The sequence below is a fragment of the Schistocerca serialis genome, chromosome 2, assembly GCF_023864345.2.
Source record: "Schistocerca serialis cubense isolate TAMUIC-IGC-003099 chromosome 2, iqSchSeri2.2, whole genome shotgun sequence".
NCBI classification, from domain to species: Eukaryota; Metazoa; Arthropoda; class Insecta; order Orthoptera; family Acrididae; genus Schistocerca; species Schistocerca serialis.
In genome coordinates, this window is record NC_064639.1 from 852,139,677 (window position 1) to 852,160,094 (window position 20,418).

The 20,418-nt window shown below is 39.9% G+C and overlaps 1 protein-coding gene across 2 annotated transcripts in view; it reads right to left on the reverse strand.

Annotated features, from left to right (window-relative positions):
* LOC126458143 (tuberin) overlaps positions 1–20,418 on the reverse strand; it is a 307,774-nt gene that overhangs the window by 242,406 nt on the left and 44,950 nt on the right. For both annotated transcript variants that reach the window (XM_050094996.1, XM_050094995.1), the window contains exons 5-7: positions 20,137–20,311; positions 16,291–16,491; positions 2,125–2,266 (exon numbers count right to left, since the gene is read on the reverse strand). In XM_050094996.1, coding sequence (XP_049950953.1) covers positions 2,125–2,266; positions 16,291–16,491; positions 20,137–20,311 — 518 coding nt within the window. The remainder of the gene's footprint in view (positions 1–2,124; positions 2,267–16,290; positions 16,492–20,136; positions 20,312–20,418) is intronic.

The following is a 20,418-nucleotide window of genomic DNA, read 5'->3' on the forward strand; positions in this document are numbered from 1 at the left end:
AATACAGACCTTCTGACAACTTTGCCAACTCCTCCAGCTGTGGCACTGTATACGAGGTCCACCACTGACTCAATGAAATAGGAGAAATGATGCTGATGTCCTGCCAATGCCGCAACTCAGCACTGACCTTGTCGCAAATGGCAAACGGATTGGGTCGAGGGTGACAAAATTTAGGTATTTGACAGCTTAAAGGAGATATGTCTCGAAACTTTTTGCCTGACCCAAGCTATTCTCACACAGCCGGTCATACAAACACAGTAAAAAGTTCAAATCTTGAAAGGGGACTAACAAAGACACTAAATGAACTTTGTTAACTATCTGGAAGCCGAAAACAGAAAATATGTCCAACATAAAAATATTTAGCGCCAATACCGAATTAAACACTAACAACATTAAGTTGCTGTTCCACATTATTATAACTTGCTGAGATAGAACAGACCCCTCAAACAGACACACTGTTTATAATACGACAAATTGATCTACTGTTCACTGCAACACAGGGCGGCACATAAGCCTGAATATATCAATTTTAATTAGACTGATCATTGCTCTAACGTATACCTAAAACTCAGTCGCCCTTCAAGTACTAACATTAGCACAATACAAAAACATGGGGGAGGGGGGGGGGGGGGGGCCCTCTAATGACTGTACCATAGCCCACCAACTGTCACACACTGTTACCAAATGGCCTACTTCGCAGCATACACACAAGGTACTTACATGTGGGCAATCCTGTGTAAAGAGCACCAAATTACAACTGGGGCAGCTGCTGGCTTGCCCACTGAACACAAATAAGTGCAGTAGGGGAGCAACACCGAGAACCCGAAAAATGATGTGAGCAGGGGATTAAGACACTATGATTGACTTACACCCACCACATACGGGGATTAAGGGGAGCACTACTTTGATGTCACTGCACATGAATCTTCAATGGTGCCACCACCCAGCAGCTCAGCAGAAGCCAAGGCCACCTGGCTCGCCCCACAGGGCAATGGGGGCTTTTTGGCATGCACATATTGCTTTGCCACCTGACAACTGATAGACAGTATGTCATTTTCTGCTGCATTAAGTTTATCTGATTCTGCAGTCTTAGTAAAATTGGCTAAAGAGGAGTCTGACAAAGCCAATGACCTAGTTTAGATGTCAGAGTTGGAAGTTAATCAGATGATCAGGTCCACAATTAGCAAATCCACATATGAGGTAGCAAGCCGGGGACAAACTAATCGATCCCTTGCACAAAAAATCTTGCAGATTAGAGATCCACGCACGTTCAGATGTAACCATACCATCATTACATGGCTATGACAACCAAAATACTGCTTTAGCAACTGACAAAGTGTTACAAAGTCCAAACGCTGTGTAAAGATGAGCACGGAGAAAAAGAAAAACAATGCAATGAACACAAATGACTAAAAAACTTGGTACATGGAACCCTGAGCATGGCACAAAGTGACAGCCAGGTTTGAGCATGCTGATGTCAGGGTAAAAATTGCTGGTCTAAGCCTATTGTCATCAGGAAGTAAACACCTGGGTCAGTGGCTCTTCCCATACCACGCTTTGCGCTCACCCTCTGTGAAAGCATTTTGCACTATCCTGTGTGTGGTACCCACAGCAGCTCATCTTCATTCATCTCAATATTCACTAGTGGGAATACTAAAGTATAGGTCTATAATACAGACAGGATCATTTTTGTATAATATTTCAAGTAATAATTCCTCTTGCGTATGCAATAAATATAATGTGGAAAAATGGCACATTGTATTTCATTCCATATCAGACTGATTCTGGCTCTGGCTGCGATTTTCCTCCTCCACTTTTTGTACTGTGAAGTGTATATACTGAGAATACAAGTTGCCCCATCACATGTTCTTGAGGCACACACAATTTCAATTTTCTTGTTGTGTAAATGCTCACCATCTACAGCAATGCATTGCTTTCACTAACTGTGAATCCCAATCAAACACAATCCTCCTAGAACCACTTTCTTATGATAGGAAGATGTGCCATGTTCTGATGTCTGCAGTACTTTCAGAACTCAGATCACATTGTCGTGGTGTATAAAATTACATTTTTTACAGAAATAGATAGTTTTAAAAATTTTTAACTGCAAAATTTTCATTTTACCTATGTGACCAAACAAACCATCCATAATTGAAAGAACCATGTCCCATGCAGGGTCTTGCATTGAATAACCACATTCCTTCACAAGCATTTGTATGCTCAGCATCATCTCATACATCACAATTGGATGATTGCAGTTTACAACCTGAAATGAAAGAAACAACACATGTGACATATTTTATAAATCAACTAATCATCAATAAAGTCAATGACTGGTTTTATGAAAGGGAAATACTCTTGTAAATGACAACTGAAACAAGTTAAAATCAATTAAATCCACAATACCCCTAGCCTCAGTCAAAATTCTGAGAGACTGTCTCCATCTTAACTATCTAGCCATGCCTGGTTGGATTTTTTTCCTGTAATCAAGCACTCTTTTTGTGTGTTATGGTTACGTTATTATCCAACTATCATCAATGGAATATTTGTTCTTTGCACTACCTCTCCACAACGAACAACATCCCTCCTGTCCAAAACTGCAAACATCCTTTCATACTTAAGAGCTTTGACATCTGTCTCAATAGATAATACCACACAATCAAAGCAAACATCGCCTTCAACCAAAGATACGAACAAAGTGCATCCAACATTACATAGTAGAAGTGCCCCCTCTCCCCTAAAAAAAAAAAAAAGTACACACACACACACACACACACACACACACACACACACACACACACACACACTGATAGGGCCTCCTTGCCAAACCCTGATTATGCTAATGATGAATATAAACATGCATGCTGTTGACAAGTTTAACTGCACAGCAGATTTTTTTGTCCCACGTCTGAGTAGCTTTTCACAAGTCTGAGTACTAAGTTGTGTTTTGATACTTTGTCACTTGTGATCTCTTTTTGCAGTAATCAACTTTGGATGTCTTACTGTTCATCAGGATTGGCATCAAAGTGTTTTTCTCATCACCTGTTCTACAAGGAAATTGACAAGATTGATTGATTGGTTTGTTGGAGAGTGAAGAGACTAAACAGTGAGTTCGTCAGTCCCTCGGTCAAGAGAGAGATCGTCTGGAGACAGTTGTCACTCAGAAATTTAAACGAATTACACAGGAAAGATATTCGAGGGTTTATAAAAATGGATGGTGCTAAACTCCCTAATAAGGAAGCTGCAAATGCTATATGAAGGCTACAGAAGATGTGTACAAGTGATTAATGGCATATCGGACTGGTTCAGGGCAGACAGAAGAGTGCAACAGGGTAGTGCATTTTCCCCATTACTTTTTATTGCACTTCTGGATGTGATTGTAAAGGAAATCAAGGAGATAGGAAATGGTGATCTCAATGCTTTAGTCGTTGCTGATGATGGAGCTACCTGGGGAGAAACAGACCTTTAAAAGCACAGGGAAGATAAGATCAAAGAAACTCCACATTTAAAGATTACCAGTGACAGTGAGCAAGAGCAAAACTATAGCAATGATTATAAACACGACCTCTGCCCAGGGTAACCTGATGCTAGATGGAAAGAAAATTCAATGTTTAGAAGCTTTCAATTATTTGTGAAGTAGATTATCAAGGAATGAAACTGCCAAAATAAAAGTACAAAACAGAGTAAGAAAGGGATCTTATTTTTTTATTAAGCCTGGAACCTTGTGTGAAACAAGGGAATTCCTGTGAGAGCCAAAAAGACGATGTTTAAAACATTTCTCTCGCTGATTATGACATACAGCTTGTAGCCCTGTGTAATTAACAATACAATTTAAGGGGATAGATAAAAAAAAATCTGCTCACCAAGCAGCAGTAGGAGAAAACACATATAAAAGGTGTTACACTTTGCAAGCTTTTGGTGACAGTGGCTCCTTGTTCTGACAGAAGGGTTCAAAGGGAAGGCAGAAGAGTGAAGGAAAAAGACTGGTGAGGTTTAGGAAAAGCGGCAGAGTTCAGAAACATCAACCGGAACCCCAGATGAGATTTGAAAACCTGAGAGCTTAAAGGTGGAGATAGGGTAATACGCAATAAAGAGATTACTGTCAAAACTTAGTGCACGAGTTAATAAGAGTGAAAAGCTAATTGCACTAACCGGTCGGAGTGGCCGTGCGGTTCTAGGCGCTGCAGTCTGGAGCCGAGTGACCGCTACAGTCGCAGGTTCGAATCCTGCCTCGGGCATGGATATGTGTGATGTCCTTAGGTTAGCTAGGTTTAATTAGTTCTAAGTTCTAGGCGACTGATGACCTCAGAAGTTAAGTTGCATAGTGCTCAGAGCCTAATTGCACTGTATGTGATAGAGGTGGGATGAGGCGGTGAAAAATAGACACGTCAGAAAATGAAAGATACAGAAAACTAAAAAGGTAGTGAAGAAAGGAAAGTTACTATGAAGAAAGAAAAGTTACTATGAAGAAATGCTGACACCAAAGAAATTAACATAAATTAAGGCCAGGGGGATGGTGAGAACAAAGGATGTGTTGTAGCACCTGTACGCACCAGTGGAGTTCTGAGAAACTGAGGTCTGGGAGGAGAATCCAGATGGCATGTGTGGAGAAACATGTACTAAGGTCATGTTCTGCAACAGGACATTGTGTGTTGCCAGTATACGCCCTCTGCCTATGCCCATTCATTCTAACTGATAGCTCAGTGGTAGTCATGCCAATATTATAGGTCGAATAGTGTTTACATAACAGCTGGTATATGACATGTCATTTCACAGGTCTTTTGATATAGTATGCTTTACCAGTTACAAGGCTGGTATAAGTGGTGGCAAGAGGGTGCATACGGCAAGTCTTGCAGCAGGGACAGTCACAGGTGTAGGAGCCATAGGATAGAGAGATGGATGGAGTAGTAGTATAGGTTCTGGTAAGGATATTGCAGAGATCGGGAGAGCGACAAACAGCTATTCTAGATCTGGAGGGAAAAGTGTCAGACTGAATGGATCTCATTTCAGGGCATGATTTTAGGAAGTGAGAGCCTTGTCAAAGTAGCTAATGAATACATTCAAGGCCAGAATAATACAAAGTGACAAGTGGTGTACTCCTAAGTTGTTTTCTGGAGGGGTCAGCAGTATCAGGAATGGATGTGATGGCTTAGGGTTCTGGGTGACTTTTCCAAAATCTACCCCTTTACGTGAACCTCACCAGACCTTTTCCTTCATCTCTCTTCCTTCATCTTAACCCCTTCTGCCACAAGGAGCCACTGGCTCCAAAAGCTGCAGACTTTAGTACCTTTTGTATGTCTGTCCTCCTGCAGCCACTAGGTGAGTGGATTTTTTATCTACTCACTTACATCATATTTTCAAAACTTGATTATTTTCACTGATTTGCATAATTAATTATGCTAATTTGAGTAAGCTACAAGCATGTGATATGAAGTTTCTGTGTTCAGCTTTGCAGAAGACTAAAGGAGATAAAACTAGGAATTAATACATCAGAAGAAAGACACAAGTGGATGTGTCAAGGACTGAGAGGCTCATTACTGCATGGCTCAAGTGATTTGAACATGCGAAGATGATGAAGGATAACTGCATGCCTAAAAACTACTGCAGGGGAAAAGACCAATAGGACAACCCAGATAAAGATGACTGGATCAGATTAAGAAAGAACTTAAGACTAGAGGAAAAAACTGGGAAACAGTATCAAGGTAAGTGGCATATCAAGATAGAGCAAAATGGAATCAAATTGTTTATAAGCATCCTACCCAGCCTGCTAGAATGATATGAAGAAATATGACGAGGATGAAGATGACGAAAAGCATACAATTCAGTCTGGAACACAAGTCAGTGAGATGACAAGAACTTCCCCTGGACTTGTCTGTACTGTGAGAAACCTCATCTTCATTTGACCCTTGTCAAGCCAATTAAGGGCTAAAACAGTAACAGAATAAAGCATGTCTTCTGGCTGGAAAGACTCATAATAGTAAAAGAGAGGTTAAAACAAAAAGATCATCAACTGGACTGATAGTAATAAAACAAAGTGAGAGAAATAAGCAGGTCAGTATGTGGGTGAGGACAAGTGAGTGTCCCACGAGACTATGCATGCAATGGGGGCCATTCCTCCCGAAGCTGCTCAAATCTCTGATCCATTAAAGTTAAGGTATTAAAGATGAGAACAGCAACTAATATCTTGCAGGAAGTATAAAGACCCTGTCCAATTAACCTTTCATCAACAGTTAGTATCAAGGATAAGCAATCTTTTTGGTCTTGCCTTCATCAGAGCAGCAAAAAAGCGACTAAAACAGAGTAACAGAGGGATTACCCAGGCAACTGGCAGAGGTGACAGGGTCGAATGTCACCTGCACACAGCATGAGGAAGGAGATGACTCGATCCCAATCATCCTACCCCTGTCCCAAAAGTAATTAAAATGTTGCATCTGTGAATAAAAAACACATTCTTGGAGAAGACAAAGAACCCATTCAAATATCCATACGTCATACACTAACATTAAAGGCAAGAAATCTTGAAGATCATACTTAGCTTGTAAAGCCAGAACAAGGGGGCATTTCAAGAGGACATAAACTACTTTCTGCAAGGTTTCATAACTACGTCGGGGTAGCTAATTACATAATATAAAAGTATATGTTAATCTATAATGCCCGATGTGGAGTTGACATAGGCTGATAGGTTCCTTCTGGGAGGAGTAGAACATGGAGAGCCATGCAGCAACAGTTTCCGTAATAGTGCAGAGTTCATTAGAGGGGGGCAGAAGCCTACCACTTGATGATCCATCCCCAAGTGAGGAGTGGTCAAATCTGCATCTTGGATTATCAAATGAAATGTTATGTTATTAATCACTTCTCTAGCAAACAGTCGGCAAGGTCATTCCCTGGGATACCCTGAGTTGGGACTAAAGGGAAGACAACTGAGCAGGCAGTATTAGTAAGGTCACAGAGAAGGTCCAGAATAGCAGATATAACAAGGTGACAAGAGTTGCAATGATCAACAGGCTGGAGCCTGCTCATTGAATTGTTACAAACTAACACACAGTCAAGAGAAGCCTGTTTAATAACATGTAAGATTCTGTTAATGGCTGTCAGGTCTGCCATAAAAACCCTACATATTCCTGGCAACAAATAATGTTCCTGACTGGTGCAAGATGTAAAGCATATCCTGTCTTATCCACAGATTTAAAGGAGTCAGTGTAAATGGTGGTTGCACCTTGATAGTCCTGAAGAACAAGACAGATGCTAAAAGGTGGTGGGAGCAACTCAAACTTTAGGCCCTTGAAATACATAGGTCCTAATTCATGGTCTGGGGATTAAGCTCAGGAAAACATAGGGATCATATTCTAACGGTGTTAGGAGGAGGTCCCGTCAGAGAGCCCTTAGGAGCATTTCAACTGGTAATCCTACATTTCAACTGGTAATCCTACTCAAGGCTTGGTGTCATGGGGTCAATGCACCTTGTATGCAAAAAGATTTGACGAGTTAGTTGATTAGTGGACTGTTGGATGGTAACTATATAATGGAGCAAAAATTGATACCATCGGAACTGAAGAGGTATAAACCCTGCTTCAATAAGGACACTGTTTGTGACACTAGTCTGGAAGGCCCAAGTCCTCAGTCTTACTCCCCAGTAATGGACTGAGCTATGAACCTGCCAACCAACTGGGACAAGTCCAGAGCCTGGTAAATATGGAGGAGAGTACCATGACCCACATTCAAAGAGACGGGAGAGGGGGAGGGGGAGGCAAGAAAGCACAGAGTATTAAACATTTGCATGCAGCTAGTCTTAAGTTAACAAATACGGAACAATCATGTCCCAAAAATTGGGACTGTGCCACTGGATACCCAAGTAAAGTTCTGGATCAGGATGGACAGTGTATGATGACAGAAATGGACGACTCATTTTCACAGGAGAGAAATGGAAGCTATGGCAAAAAATCCAAGCAGAGGTCCTTTGGACAGCTCCTTGGAGCTGGTGTTCAGCCTAAGTTACAGATTGGGAGCTACACCAAATGCAAATGCATAAGGGTGACTACTGGTCTGACAGAAAACACTATCCCATTCATTGTGGTGAGGAAGGGTGCACTCAGCACACATCCCTGTAGGATGTTGTTCTCTTGGACCTGTGGTAAGCTGAGATATGTATTTGAAACAACCCTTGCGATAAAAACTAGTGAATCAAAATCAGTAGAGAACCTCAAGGATAAGTAAAATGCGATGGCACTAAGCAGTGTACTATGCCTTACGTAGTTCAAAAAAAGACTACAATGAGAGGTCGGTGTATGGAAAAAGCATGCCTATCTGCTGTTTCCAACCTAATGAGATGGTCAGTCATCAGTCAGTCTGACTGGAACATAGGAGGATAAAAGCTCCCAGATTCAAGAAATCAGCACAATCACGGGACTATCACCTTTCCAAATAGTTTGCAGAACACACTGTTAGGGCTAATCTGTAAGTACCTGCTGCTCAACACTGGGTTTTTGTCTGGTTTAAGGACTAGAATGACAATACAATTTCACCACTATGAAGACAAAATACCTTCTAGTCAAATACAACAGCCTGAGTAAATGCAGTCTGAGTAACACTTGGATGTTGAAACATCTCATTAAAAAACAAATCAATGTCTGGAGCCATATTACATGATGATTGAGGATCCTGAAGTTGCTTCCAGTCATTGACAGGTTTGTTATATAATTCGGATTGAGGGGGTACAGGATAGCAGACAATCTTCAACTTGTCTGCTGCAGTGAGGTGAAAAAAGTCATGGGGTAGTGAAATGCACATATACAGATGGAGGTAATATCGTGCACACAAGGTGTTAAAGGACAGTGCAATGGTGGAGTTGTCATTTGTACTCAGTTGACTGATGTGAAAAGGGTTTTTCAGGTGATTATGGATGCAAGACAGGAATTAACAGACTTTGAACACAAAATGGACATGGAGCTACACACATGGGACATTCCATTTTCGAAACTATTAGTAAATTCAGTATTATGAGATCAACAGTGTCAAGACTGTGCTGAGAACACCAATTTTCAGGCAATACCTCTCACCACAAACATCGCAGTGGCCAACAGCCTTCGCTTAACAACCAAGAGCAGTAGGGTTTGTGTAGAGTTGTCAGTGTTAACAGAAATGAAACACTGGATGAAATAACTGCAGAAATCAGAGACATACAACAAACATATCTGTTTAGACTGTGAGGTGAAATTTGACATCAAGGGGCTACAGCAGCAGATGACTGATGCCAGTGCCTTTGCTAAAGGCATATCATCACCTGCAGTGCCTCTGTTGGGATAATGAGCATATTGGTTGGAACCTAGATGACTGGAAAGCTGTGCCCTGGTCATACGAGTCCTGATTTCACATGCTTATAGCTGATTGTAGGGTTTGAGTATGGCACAGACTCCACAAAGCCATGGACCCCAGTTGTCAGCAAGGTGCTGTGCAAGCTGGTGGTGGTTCCATAATTGTGTGGTCTGTGTTAAAAAAAATGGGTTCCATAATGTTGTGGGCTGTTTTTACATGAAATGGTCTGCATCTTCTGGTCCAAATGAACCAATCATTAATTGGAAAAGGGTCTGTTCGGCTAATTGGAGATCATTTGCATCCTTTCATGGACTTGAAGTTCCCAAACAACAATGTCATATCACCTAGCCACAATTGTTCACAATTGGTCTGAAGAACATTCTGGACAATTCAAGTGAATGATTCAGCTACCCAGATCACCAGACATGAATCCCACTGAAAATTTACGGGACATAACTGAGAGGTCTATTCATGCACAACATCCTGAACCAGCAACACTTTCACGATTATGGACAGCTATAGTAGCAGCAAGGCTCAATATTTCAGCAGGGGACTTCTAATGTCTTGTTGAGGCCATGTCAAGTCAAGCTACAGCGCTACACTGGGTAAAAAGAGGTCCAACATAATATTAGGAGGTATTCCATGACTTGTCAACTCAGAGTGTATGTTCGAGAAGTAGCTCCACAAGGAAACATTGATGCTGCTGCAAACTGGTCACAAGGTGTTTACTAAGAACAGATATATCAATAGATATACATACCACCACAGAGGAAGACACATGGGACAGCTACCTCGGCAGCCCCGCAGACTACAGAACTTGGTCTACAGCTGGAATTAAGAGGCATACATTCCCCAGGAGGAGATGATGCATTCCTTCTTACTGTGTTTATTAGATAGCATGCCTTTGCATCAGCTGATTAAAAGTGATAAGGGTGGGCTGTGAAGGAAGTCACTCGAGATGTTGCAGGAAGCTTCAGTGTCCCTGAAGAGCTGTTGCAATGACTTTGGTTAACAATGGCATCGGCCGACTGTGGATTGGACTACCAGAAAGAGGGACAGCAGTTCCAGCAGCATGAGTGATAACACAGAAAGAGGTTTCCCACAACCTCATCAACACACTCTGACAGAAAGGGACTGAAGGTGATGGCAAAGATATACAACTGCCAGTTGGAACTTTGAAAAGCCCAATGTGGTAAGCTGTTAACTGGATGGTGATAAAAACGCGATATCATCACTGGAAAGTGGTCACTGTCATAAAGATCACTGAGTAATAACCATTATAGTGAAGTCACAAGACTGGGGGAGAGATGATAAGGTCAACAGCTAGAACAGTGCAGTGTCTGGCACGAAAGAAGGTAGAGGTGCACCATCATTGAGCAGACACAGATCAAGATTCCAAAGAAACTGAGCAATCAGAAGGCCCCTACCAGATGAAGTGGTTTTAACCCACAGGAGATAATGCACATTGAAATACCCGAATAAGACAAAAAGAGTAGGGAGGAGGAGAGAGTTGTTGGATTAAAATGGTCATCTTAACATAAATGCCCTGCCTGGGGGCAAATAAATGTAACAAGTGGAGACTGATTGGGTTGTTTGCACTCAAATTGCTATTGCTTCCAATATGGTATGGAGGGAAGCACATCACTGACGATATCTGTGTGAACCAATGTGCAGAACTCATCAAGATGCTCTTTCAGTGCCAGTGTGAGTCAAGCAGAATGCACAGTAACCTCAAAGAATTGGAGAACAGTCATTAGTGAAGTGTGTTTTTTGGAGAGCAACACAGAATGCAGAACAAGAGGAAAGTAATAACAGTATTAGTAGTATTAGTAGTAGTAGTAGTAGTAGTAGTAGTAGTAGTAGTTCTGCTGGGTGATAGAAATATCCTTTGCAGTTCTTTGTATCATCACACTGAGGGTGTCCCAAGTATGCGCAAACCGGCCAGGAGAAAGGGGTCACAACCCAGGGTCATTTTCTGACACTCATGGCAGTGGAACAACATCCACAAACACTGGTTAGAAGTCCAACGTAGTGGAGGAATCTGGAGCCTCCAGGATCATCAGGGTAGCCTTCTAGCAAGGTCTCTTCTTTACTCTGTCGAAACTTTTGGGAGTCGAGATCCTTGGTGGACTTATTCACGTTATGTGTAGGAATGGCAGAAGAGCAGGTAAATCCTGGGACCCACAGTTCGCTGCACCTTCAACAACTGGCTGGTAGGGTTGCTGGATGATAGCTTTCCAGGGGCAGGGTTCCCAAAAGGAGCCTTGTCACCAGTTGATGCCGAAGTAGGATGCTGCTGTTCTGACCAGATGCAGTGGGTCGTTCCTTGAGACTGTAGCACAGGAACCATGAGAGGTGAGGACCTCTCGCCCCCCAAAGGCCAGGTTTATTTGCTTGACAACTTAAGGTCTACGTCAAGGAGGAGGAGGAGGATATTAGTGTTTAACGTCCCATCGACAACGAGGTCATTAGAGACGGAGCGCAAGCTCGGGTGAGAGAAGGATGGGGAAGGAAATTGGCCGTGCCCTTTCAAAGTAACCATCCCGGCATTTGCCTGAAGCAATTTAGGGAAATCACAGAAAACCTAAATCAGGATGGCCGGAGACGGGATTGAACAGTCGTCCTCCCGAATGCGAGTCCAGTGTGCTAACCACTGCGCCACCTCGCTCAGTCTACGTCAAGGGAGTAAAAATACTAGGTAGTGTTAATAGCCTACATCTATAATGGCAAAAGTCAGCATCACTGAGCCTGAACACAAAGGATTATATATTTTTTATGAGCTTCGAAGTATGAGATCCCATCAGGAACTTTCAGTATCTGCATGTTGCATTCCATGATTACAGCAGCACACCTCGAGGATCAGCAAGTGTGGTCATTCCCACAATGGACACCTTCACATGGTAGTAGTGCACATGGTAAATTTTTGTGAAGTAGCTAGCCATAGTCTCCATAAATCAGGTCATAGGAATACGGGGAAGATATATGCCCACATGGCGTTGGGACATATGGCCTCACGTCACAGCAGTAAACCATGATTTTGACCACTTCCGGAAATGAATCCCTCTCAAAAGCAAGGATGAATGCACTAGTGTCAACTTTGTTGTCTGGTGAGCCTCAACATACATGAAGACATTCAAAGTGGATCCCTCATTTATCCAAATTTTCACTTAGTTCTGCTGCAGCACAACAAGTACTGTATCATTGCAAGAGGTACAGAGATGAGTGAGTGTGCCAGAGGTCATGTTCAGTACTACCAACATCACGTTATCATAACACACCTGTGCTTAATAAACGAAGGATTGCACCATAATTTAAGAGTGGAAGTAAAAATTAAAATAACTTTCCCAAACTTCATCAGAGTATGCTTAAGTATATTAATGTTAACACTGTACAGTCTCAGAATGATTAAATGAATATGTAAAGCAAAATATATGATCTTAAGAAAAAAATAAGTAGTACTGAATGATAAAATTACAATGCTACAAACTGTTCAGAATATGCAAATGTATGTCACGATGAAAAGTTACAAGTCTCACCTTGATCAGAGCAGTATTTTGGTTAAAAATGGTGTTTTTATGAAACGTGGAAGATGCCAAATAAAGTAGAAAGCTGAAAATTCAAATGTAGCCTCAGTTTCATATAAAAACATTAAATATGAGACATCAATAAGCTACCTCTTTTAGTTTTCACGTTATTTACTAAAAGCCAAATTTGGAATGAAAATATCCATATCCATGGTGTATTAAGTATCATTTGTATTTGTAACAAAGTTCTAATGACAGTACTCTATTACATTCATGCAATAATACAGCCATACCAAGTTTCAAGACTGTATTGTAAATAACAATTATTACAAGGAATCTTAGAGAGGCAGTTCAGAGGTCATGTTCTACTGTCGGTTCCATTCTAAAAATTCTAGTCAGCAGAGTTTAAGTCAAGCTAAACTTTTTTCAGTAACTAAAGCAAACTCAACACTATAATTGTTAAATGACAGAACTGTTAATTAATGTGTGTCCGAGAAAGAGGCCATTTAGATATTGCTACCTGAGCCTAGGGTGGTTGTTAACAGATGTTGCATTTGGCAGTGCTCTGCATCTCTATTTAAATACAGCCAGAGAGGCAGTAAGAAGAGATACTTCCCCTCTGAGATATCAAACTGTCCACATCAGTCAAACGCTCATGCAGCTGTGCCTCAGATATCAGAGCTGGGCAGACTTGAATGCATTTCCGGTAAAAGTATGATGTGAACTCACGAGGAATGTACATGATCCTGGATTGTTTAGATTTCACGGAATTAACTGTTCGGGTGCTGCATGTAATGCTGACAAAACAATGTGGCAAGTGCTGAGATTATTTTCCACTTTTAGCGTGAGCAATTAACTTTTGATGATTAGAAATCAGGGGAACGGACCATTTTACTTTGAACTTCCTGTAGGGGTCACCTCTGAACTGTTAATAGAGCTGTTTCCATGAGGGATGTTATTATTATTATTATTATTATTATTATTATCATCAGGGATATTATTATATTTTGTGTGTGTGAACTTTTGCAGAATATATCAATCACATAAATTCGAAAGCCTTTACTTATAGTCATAGCTCCTGATCCTGCTGAGTAAATAGGAAGTTGGAACATTTTAATTCAGTGAGCACAAATAGTAATGTGGACTTGCAGACTAGAAATTATGGTCAGTATGCTCTCCATTGCTTTCTGTGTGACCGCAAAAAAATTGTTTTCAGGTTCCTGTAAATGGTGAAGGTACGTGTAAAGCACACACATGCAATTCAAGTATCTTTTCAGAGAGACAAAACTAAGTAGTGACCATTTAATTATAAAACACTGTCTCACACTACAACCATCTGCAGTGTTAGGTCCCAAGGAAAATTAATTCCCATACTATGTTTAGATTCTTATGGGGTGTTATAGTAACAGGTTCATCAACAAGTTGTTTACAAGAGTCCACCAAGATTGGGTAGGATTTACCATCTTAAGATGGAATCACTTCATAATTTGCTAAGGGAAGAAAGTTCGCCAGATAAATTTCCAATATTCTTCAGAACCATCTATTTTTTACAAAAAAAGGACCCTCCTTCTGTTTGGATATAAACCAAGTACTAAGAGGAGTAAGTGTCTGCAAAATTTCTTGCTTTTGGCTTCCTCTCATTGTGTGGCCAAGGAGGGAAAGTTCCTAGAGTCGTAACGATCTATAGTGAATTGCTGTTTGCCTGAAGTGACTGCCAGATCCTCGTGGCCAATGGCTGATAACTTTGCTCATTTCAGGATGCCAAATAACCTCCATTACATCAGCTACTCTGAACGAGGACTATCCCCATGTATGCCACCCAGCCAGAGCAAAGGCCAGCTGGTGTGACAGCCAGTGCCTGAAGTCCTGAGGTCCCCAGACAGACAGGCACCTACTGCTTGACATGTGCAGTGAGATGACAACTCAGGCATCAATAGTGTGATCCCTGCATGGTCAGAGGACTACCATCATACAGGCAGCTGATGGCCCCCACACAACTGACCATCATGCTGGGTATTGGGTGACATTCCCCACACATATGGGAACTAGACATAAGATAACAAAAATATGTCATGTAAAATAAAGGGAACAAAGTGATAAAAGGCCACGAATGATTGAGATTGTCAGCAAGGAATTTGTGCTAGCGAACTGTCTGAGGAAAGATGTAGTTGGAGATTAAGATTACATCACAGGAAAGGAAAAAGTACAGCAACGGCTTGGCATCCTTGCCCACCATGTACATATTAACAAAGATTTGAGAGCCCCTGGAGAGGAGAAAATGACAAGACTTGGTTGCACTGAACAAGAGAAGAAGAAAGCAAATTTCAATAATAAAAGTAACAATGAAGAAAATTATTTTCATGTATTTAATCATGCACTTGATGATTCTCCTTTAGGTCACAGGTGTCAACTAAGGAATGATCTAAGCATTTTGTCATTCGTCATGTAATTTTTGATGGACTCTTTCCTTCTTGTCCCATCCCGTAAGTCTCCTCTGACCTGAAGTTATGGGCAACTTTTCCAAACTATCCCCATTTCCTAACTCACCACTCCTTTTTCTTCATCTCTCTTCCTTCCCCTTCAACCCTTCTGCCAGAAGGAGACACTGGCTCTGAAAGCTTGTAAATTTCCTTAATGTTTATATGTATAAGCGTGTTCCTGCTGTCGCTTTTCTAACTCTCTCCAGTTAAATCATAAAGGAAAATTTCATCACTGATGGGTTTCATACGTCACTTGCAACGAAATGGTATAATATGCACACCAACAGAAAGTGATCGAAAAACATTTTTTTAGTTAAACTCAAATTTGTTTATTTCTTTATTTAGTAGAGCAAAGAAAACAAGGAGAGCAGTAGGTATTATGGACGTGTAGCTAAGAAGGAACACTGAACTACTGACATATATTTAAAACATGTAAATTTCAAAATGAGTTACCAAAACTGCATCAGAAATTACTCTAGGAAAAGCCACCTTTAGATCTCTGTGTATTTGTAAAAAGCATTAACTTGCAAAAGAGGCTCAAGTAAGAAATTAATTCTTTTCAGCTACAATTACTTTTGTCTCACTGGGGACAGTTCTTAACAAAGTGATATTGCAGAAAGAACTACAGAAGCATATATAGTATTAGGCACGGCAGGCTGCTCAAGAAAGGCTGGCCCAGGTAGAAGCCCAAAGCAGCCACAATGTTAATTTCAGCATGGAGTGCTCTTTGTCAGTTTTCCCTTCAGCAGTCAATTTCATCTTTATTATTTACTTTTATGGGGCTAATATAATTGTTAAAGAAAGTTTCAGAAAATTCTGAAAGCTAGGAAACCATCGTTAGTTTGTCAGTCAGCCCCTCTTAAGTTGTTCTTCGATTAGCTGATAACAGACACTACTTCTGCTGCAAGAATAACTAGCATTCCTTTTCAGTCAAACATTTATCACTAAAAAAATGTAGTTAATAACACACAGACCTGCAGGAGGGATGGCAAAACAGCTGTAGGCTCATATTTCAGAGTTAGCACCTTGCTCTTTCCCCACAGGGACATGTAGATGAAAAATATTGCTCCTCGTAGTAAGTAAATGTCTTGCAATGACTCAGGATCTTGCAGGAGCCGACACATAGTGAAAAGTGCTGAATGACCCAAGTGAGTTCCCAGCAAGTTGCGCATTATCTACAACAAGGAGGGCAGAACTCAAAATAATTATAACTTATTTCCATAATTCCAAACAGAACTACAATTATAAACTTAATGCTAGATAACAATGAAAAAATTGATCAAATTGAATAAATATATTATGCAGACATATCTAATGACATTTCCTACTTGTGTAATACTGTTTCAAAAATCTTATTTGTATCACTGTGCTGGAGCCCAGATATTATAATTATTAATAACATGCTTCACAGAGACTATATCTAACAATGTTCATTACAAATAAATTTTTTATATAAAAATATCCTTACTAAGAATACATTATACAACTACAGAGACATAAAACTCCCTCCCCTAAAGAAATGGAACATCATCAATAAGTAACACCAAGTGATTGGACATAGCTATAAAAAATTCAAGTTCTCAAAAGAAGTCTGACTCCAGTTCTGGCCTTTCTGTCCTGATTTATACTTCTCTGGTTTCCCAAAATCATCAAATGAAGAGGGGACTGAGGTGCCTCAGTGTGGCAAAGGCAGCCGGTTGCTCAACAGTTCCACGATTATTCATCTGTACACATCTCCGCAGCAATCACTCCGTCCTGTCACCTATTATCCGTAGCACACCACAACTGCCTCGTTGCCAGTTTTGAATAGTGCCATTTTTCCATGTACGGTATACTTTAACCATGGCAGCACACAAACAATTTACACACTTAACTGTTTCGAAAATGCTTCCACTCTTGGTTTGAAAGCCTATGATAATGCCCTTTCGGACAGTGGATAAATCACTCCATTTCTGCATTACGGCAACAACTGAAATGTCTTCTGTGCCCCCTGACACAATTTATATACCCTCCAATGTTTGTGCTGTCTTCTGCCACCTGTGAGTGGCCATTGCATGCTGACATCAAACACAGACACATTAATGTGACAGGACCATGTATTTCAGCTGTATACAGTTGACCCACCTACAAAGTGAGCCATTCATTTGGCTCACTCTGAAGACTGAATGGTATTTGGCCAACACACACACACACACACACACACACACACACACACACACACACACACACACAGTATGGCAAAGTGGCAGCTTCATAATCACATCACAGAGTAGATGTAGATGTAAGTCATTTCTCTAGTGAGGCAAGTACTGCAAAACATATAGTGTTGGCAACTGTCTTTTGAATACAAGCATAGTTTTTAAACTGTTTACTATGTGAAGACTCTAATGGAAACTGCCCCAATGATCCTTCAAGAAGATATTGTGACAAAGCAGGCTGGGATATTTTTACTTCCCCTCTTGTTTTGCAATCTGCCTCCCTAAAAATCATTTTTCGTTTTCGACTAATTACCATTAACATGCATGAGTATAATCTACATTTTCATAAAAAGAAAGGTTGGCCCTCAGTTATCAAGAATATAGCAAGCAGATCTAATTTTGTGCCTATTTTTGTTCATCTTTTTTTTTTTTTACAATCATATTGACCAACTATTCCATTGTTGTTTCCTATTTTTTCCACTATATTCTCATTTTCTCCCCATGAAGTCTCTTCTTTTCTTCTGTCCATGTTGTCCCCGATTTTTTATTTCTTCTGCTTTGAAAGCCTTCCAAATTTAGTATTTTATTTTTAAAATAGTTTCTTTCTGCTATTTCTGATTCTTTGATGCTGTTTCTTTGGAGGTCTTTCCTTACTTCTGTAATCCATGCTATTGTTGATTTCTTCTTCCAGAAATATAGGAGTATTTGTTTTGTTAGTCTATTCCCATCCATTTGGTACAGGTGTCCGAAAAAGGTTACTCTTCATTTGGCCATTACTTCAGATTTTTTTCTATCTAAATTGTTGTAGATCTTCTCATTACTTCTTATTTTCCAATCATCTGCAGTTTTTATTGCACCCATTATTTTTCTAATAATCCATCTTTCCAGTACCCCTAGTCTGTCCATCTTTTAGTCCATCATTAGTTTTATGTATGTAATTGATTTTCTAATTTATTTTGACTATTCCTAGATAATATCTTCTGTTATAGGGTGAAATCAGTAACTGTTTTGTAACTTAAATTCTATTATTGACTTATATACAAATATAAATTCTGTACTAATTATAAACATTCGGAGGAACAACTAATAGCATTCTTTTAAGTATTTACTTAGCTCTGTTCAAAAACATGTTAGCAAAGCGAGCCCTTAATTATTTCCAACATAATTACCAGTTTTGACAAAAGTATTGTTTGTCTAACTATATCGGTGAATTTCATGATTTAAACAAATAATTCAGTTTAACTCTTATAGTAGAGAAACTGTTAAAAAGAAGGAAGTTTTTATTATATTCAGTTAATTTAATGAGTTAGGTTTTAGTAGTAATTTCTGTAAACTAAACATTGAACACTGTGTAGTTTCAGTGCCTATTATTGTGATGATATATAAAGGCCCAATTTTTGGGCTCAAGACAGTCAGTCCAAAGCCAAGTTTCAGACAAAAAACCTGTGTTGGTTTGAACAATGCATTAACTTACCCATGAAATAAGTGTTACACCAATAGGCCATGTGTTGAAGCAATGACAGTGTCTGTTCAATTTATTTGAAAGACTGTGAAATGTGTGGTTAGGTTTTTACTGCTCGTAGATGTGCAACAGTAAACAATTGCAGCATTATGTTGATGTTTGCCTGCAAACTATTAATGAGGCTTATCGAAAGTTAAACAATAGTGCACTGGCCATATAGCTGTGTATTATTGGGGCGGTTGTGAACAGTGAAAGTACAGAACTGTGAAACGCAAATGTGCACCTGTCACCTACATCATTTAAAGTAGTCAGTATTGAACTTCCATCCCCCCATTTTTCAGCCAGTATAGCAACACAGTACATCGACACCGAGGACCATCAATGAAGAAATAAAACAGGCGAATGTCACAACGTCAATAAAAAAGTTAAAGCAATAAACCTAATTTAAAAATTCTAACATGATTAATTTTATATGAAGCTTCAGAGAACTCTGAGTATTTATGAAATGAGTGACACATCTTGTACACTTTTATTACTGAAAATAGTCAGCTCAAACCTACAATACCATTTGAGTCAATCCTCGGAGCAGAAAATACTGCCATCTGAAACACATTGATATAGAAACCACAAGCACCTACTTTATGCCTCTATACCCTAACATCAAATGAAAACTGTAGGTGTGTTCCTTGAACTTTTAGTTCTAAATTGTTCTAAGTCATTTTCTGAAATATTTACCATTCCTTCTGAGACATCTTGTATAAATAACCAAATAAGTGCAAATCAAAAACATAAACTACTGAAAATTATTAACATCCAGAATGAGAATTTCACTCTGCAGCAGAATGTCCACCGATATGAATCTTCCTAGTGGATTAAAACTGTGTGCCGGGCCAAGACTCGAACTCGGGACCTGAGGCCTTCTGTTAAGAGTCTCAGTCCAGCACATAGTCTTAATCTGCCATTAAGTTTCATTATTAGCGTTGATGTATTAATCAGTCAATACCACCAGACAGAGCAAGAATTGTGGCAACAATGACAAAATGTTTGTACTACACACACTACAGTTTTTACAGAATTATTGAGTATTTACTTCATCACAAATCACTCAAAATGTTACAATTTTAGATTTTTGTTTACAGAGTATCACTAAGTTGCACTACCTTCCAACTAGTAGGGCAGTAGTCTTCCATGTTAACAGTGTGGCACAAAGCACCAATAAAAATTCGGAGAGAGCCTGGAGGAAAGTTACTATAGCAGACGATAGAGTCTAAAAGAGCCAGACACGTAAGAACTTCCTGCTTTGCAAGGCTCCAACAGCAAAGGTAACAAACATTCCTGTCACATACAAAAAAACAAAAATTAGTACTTAGTAACATAAATACCATAGATGTGATGACAGCTTGAATGTTCTGATTTTATTTTTAATTATCTACTCCTTTATC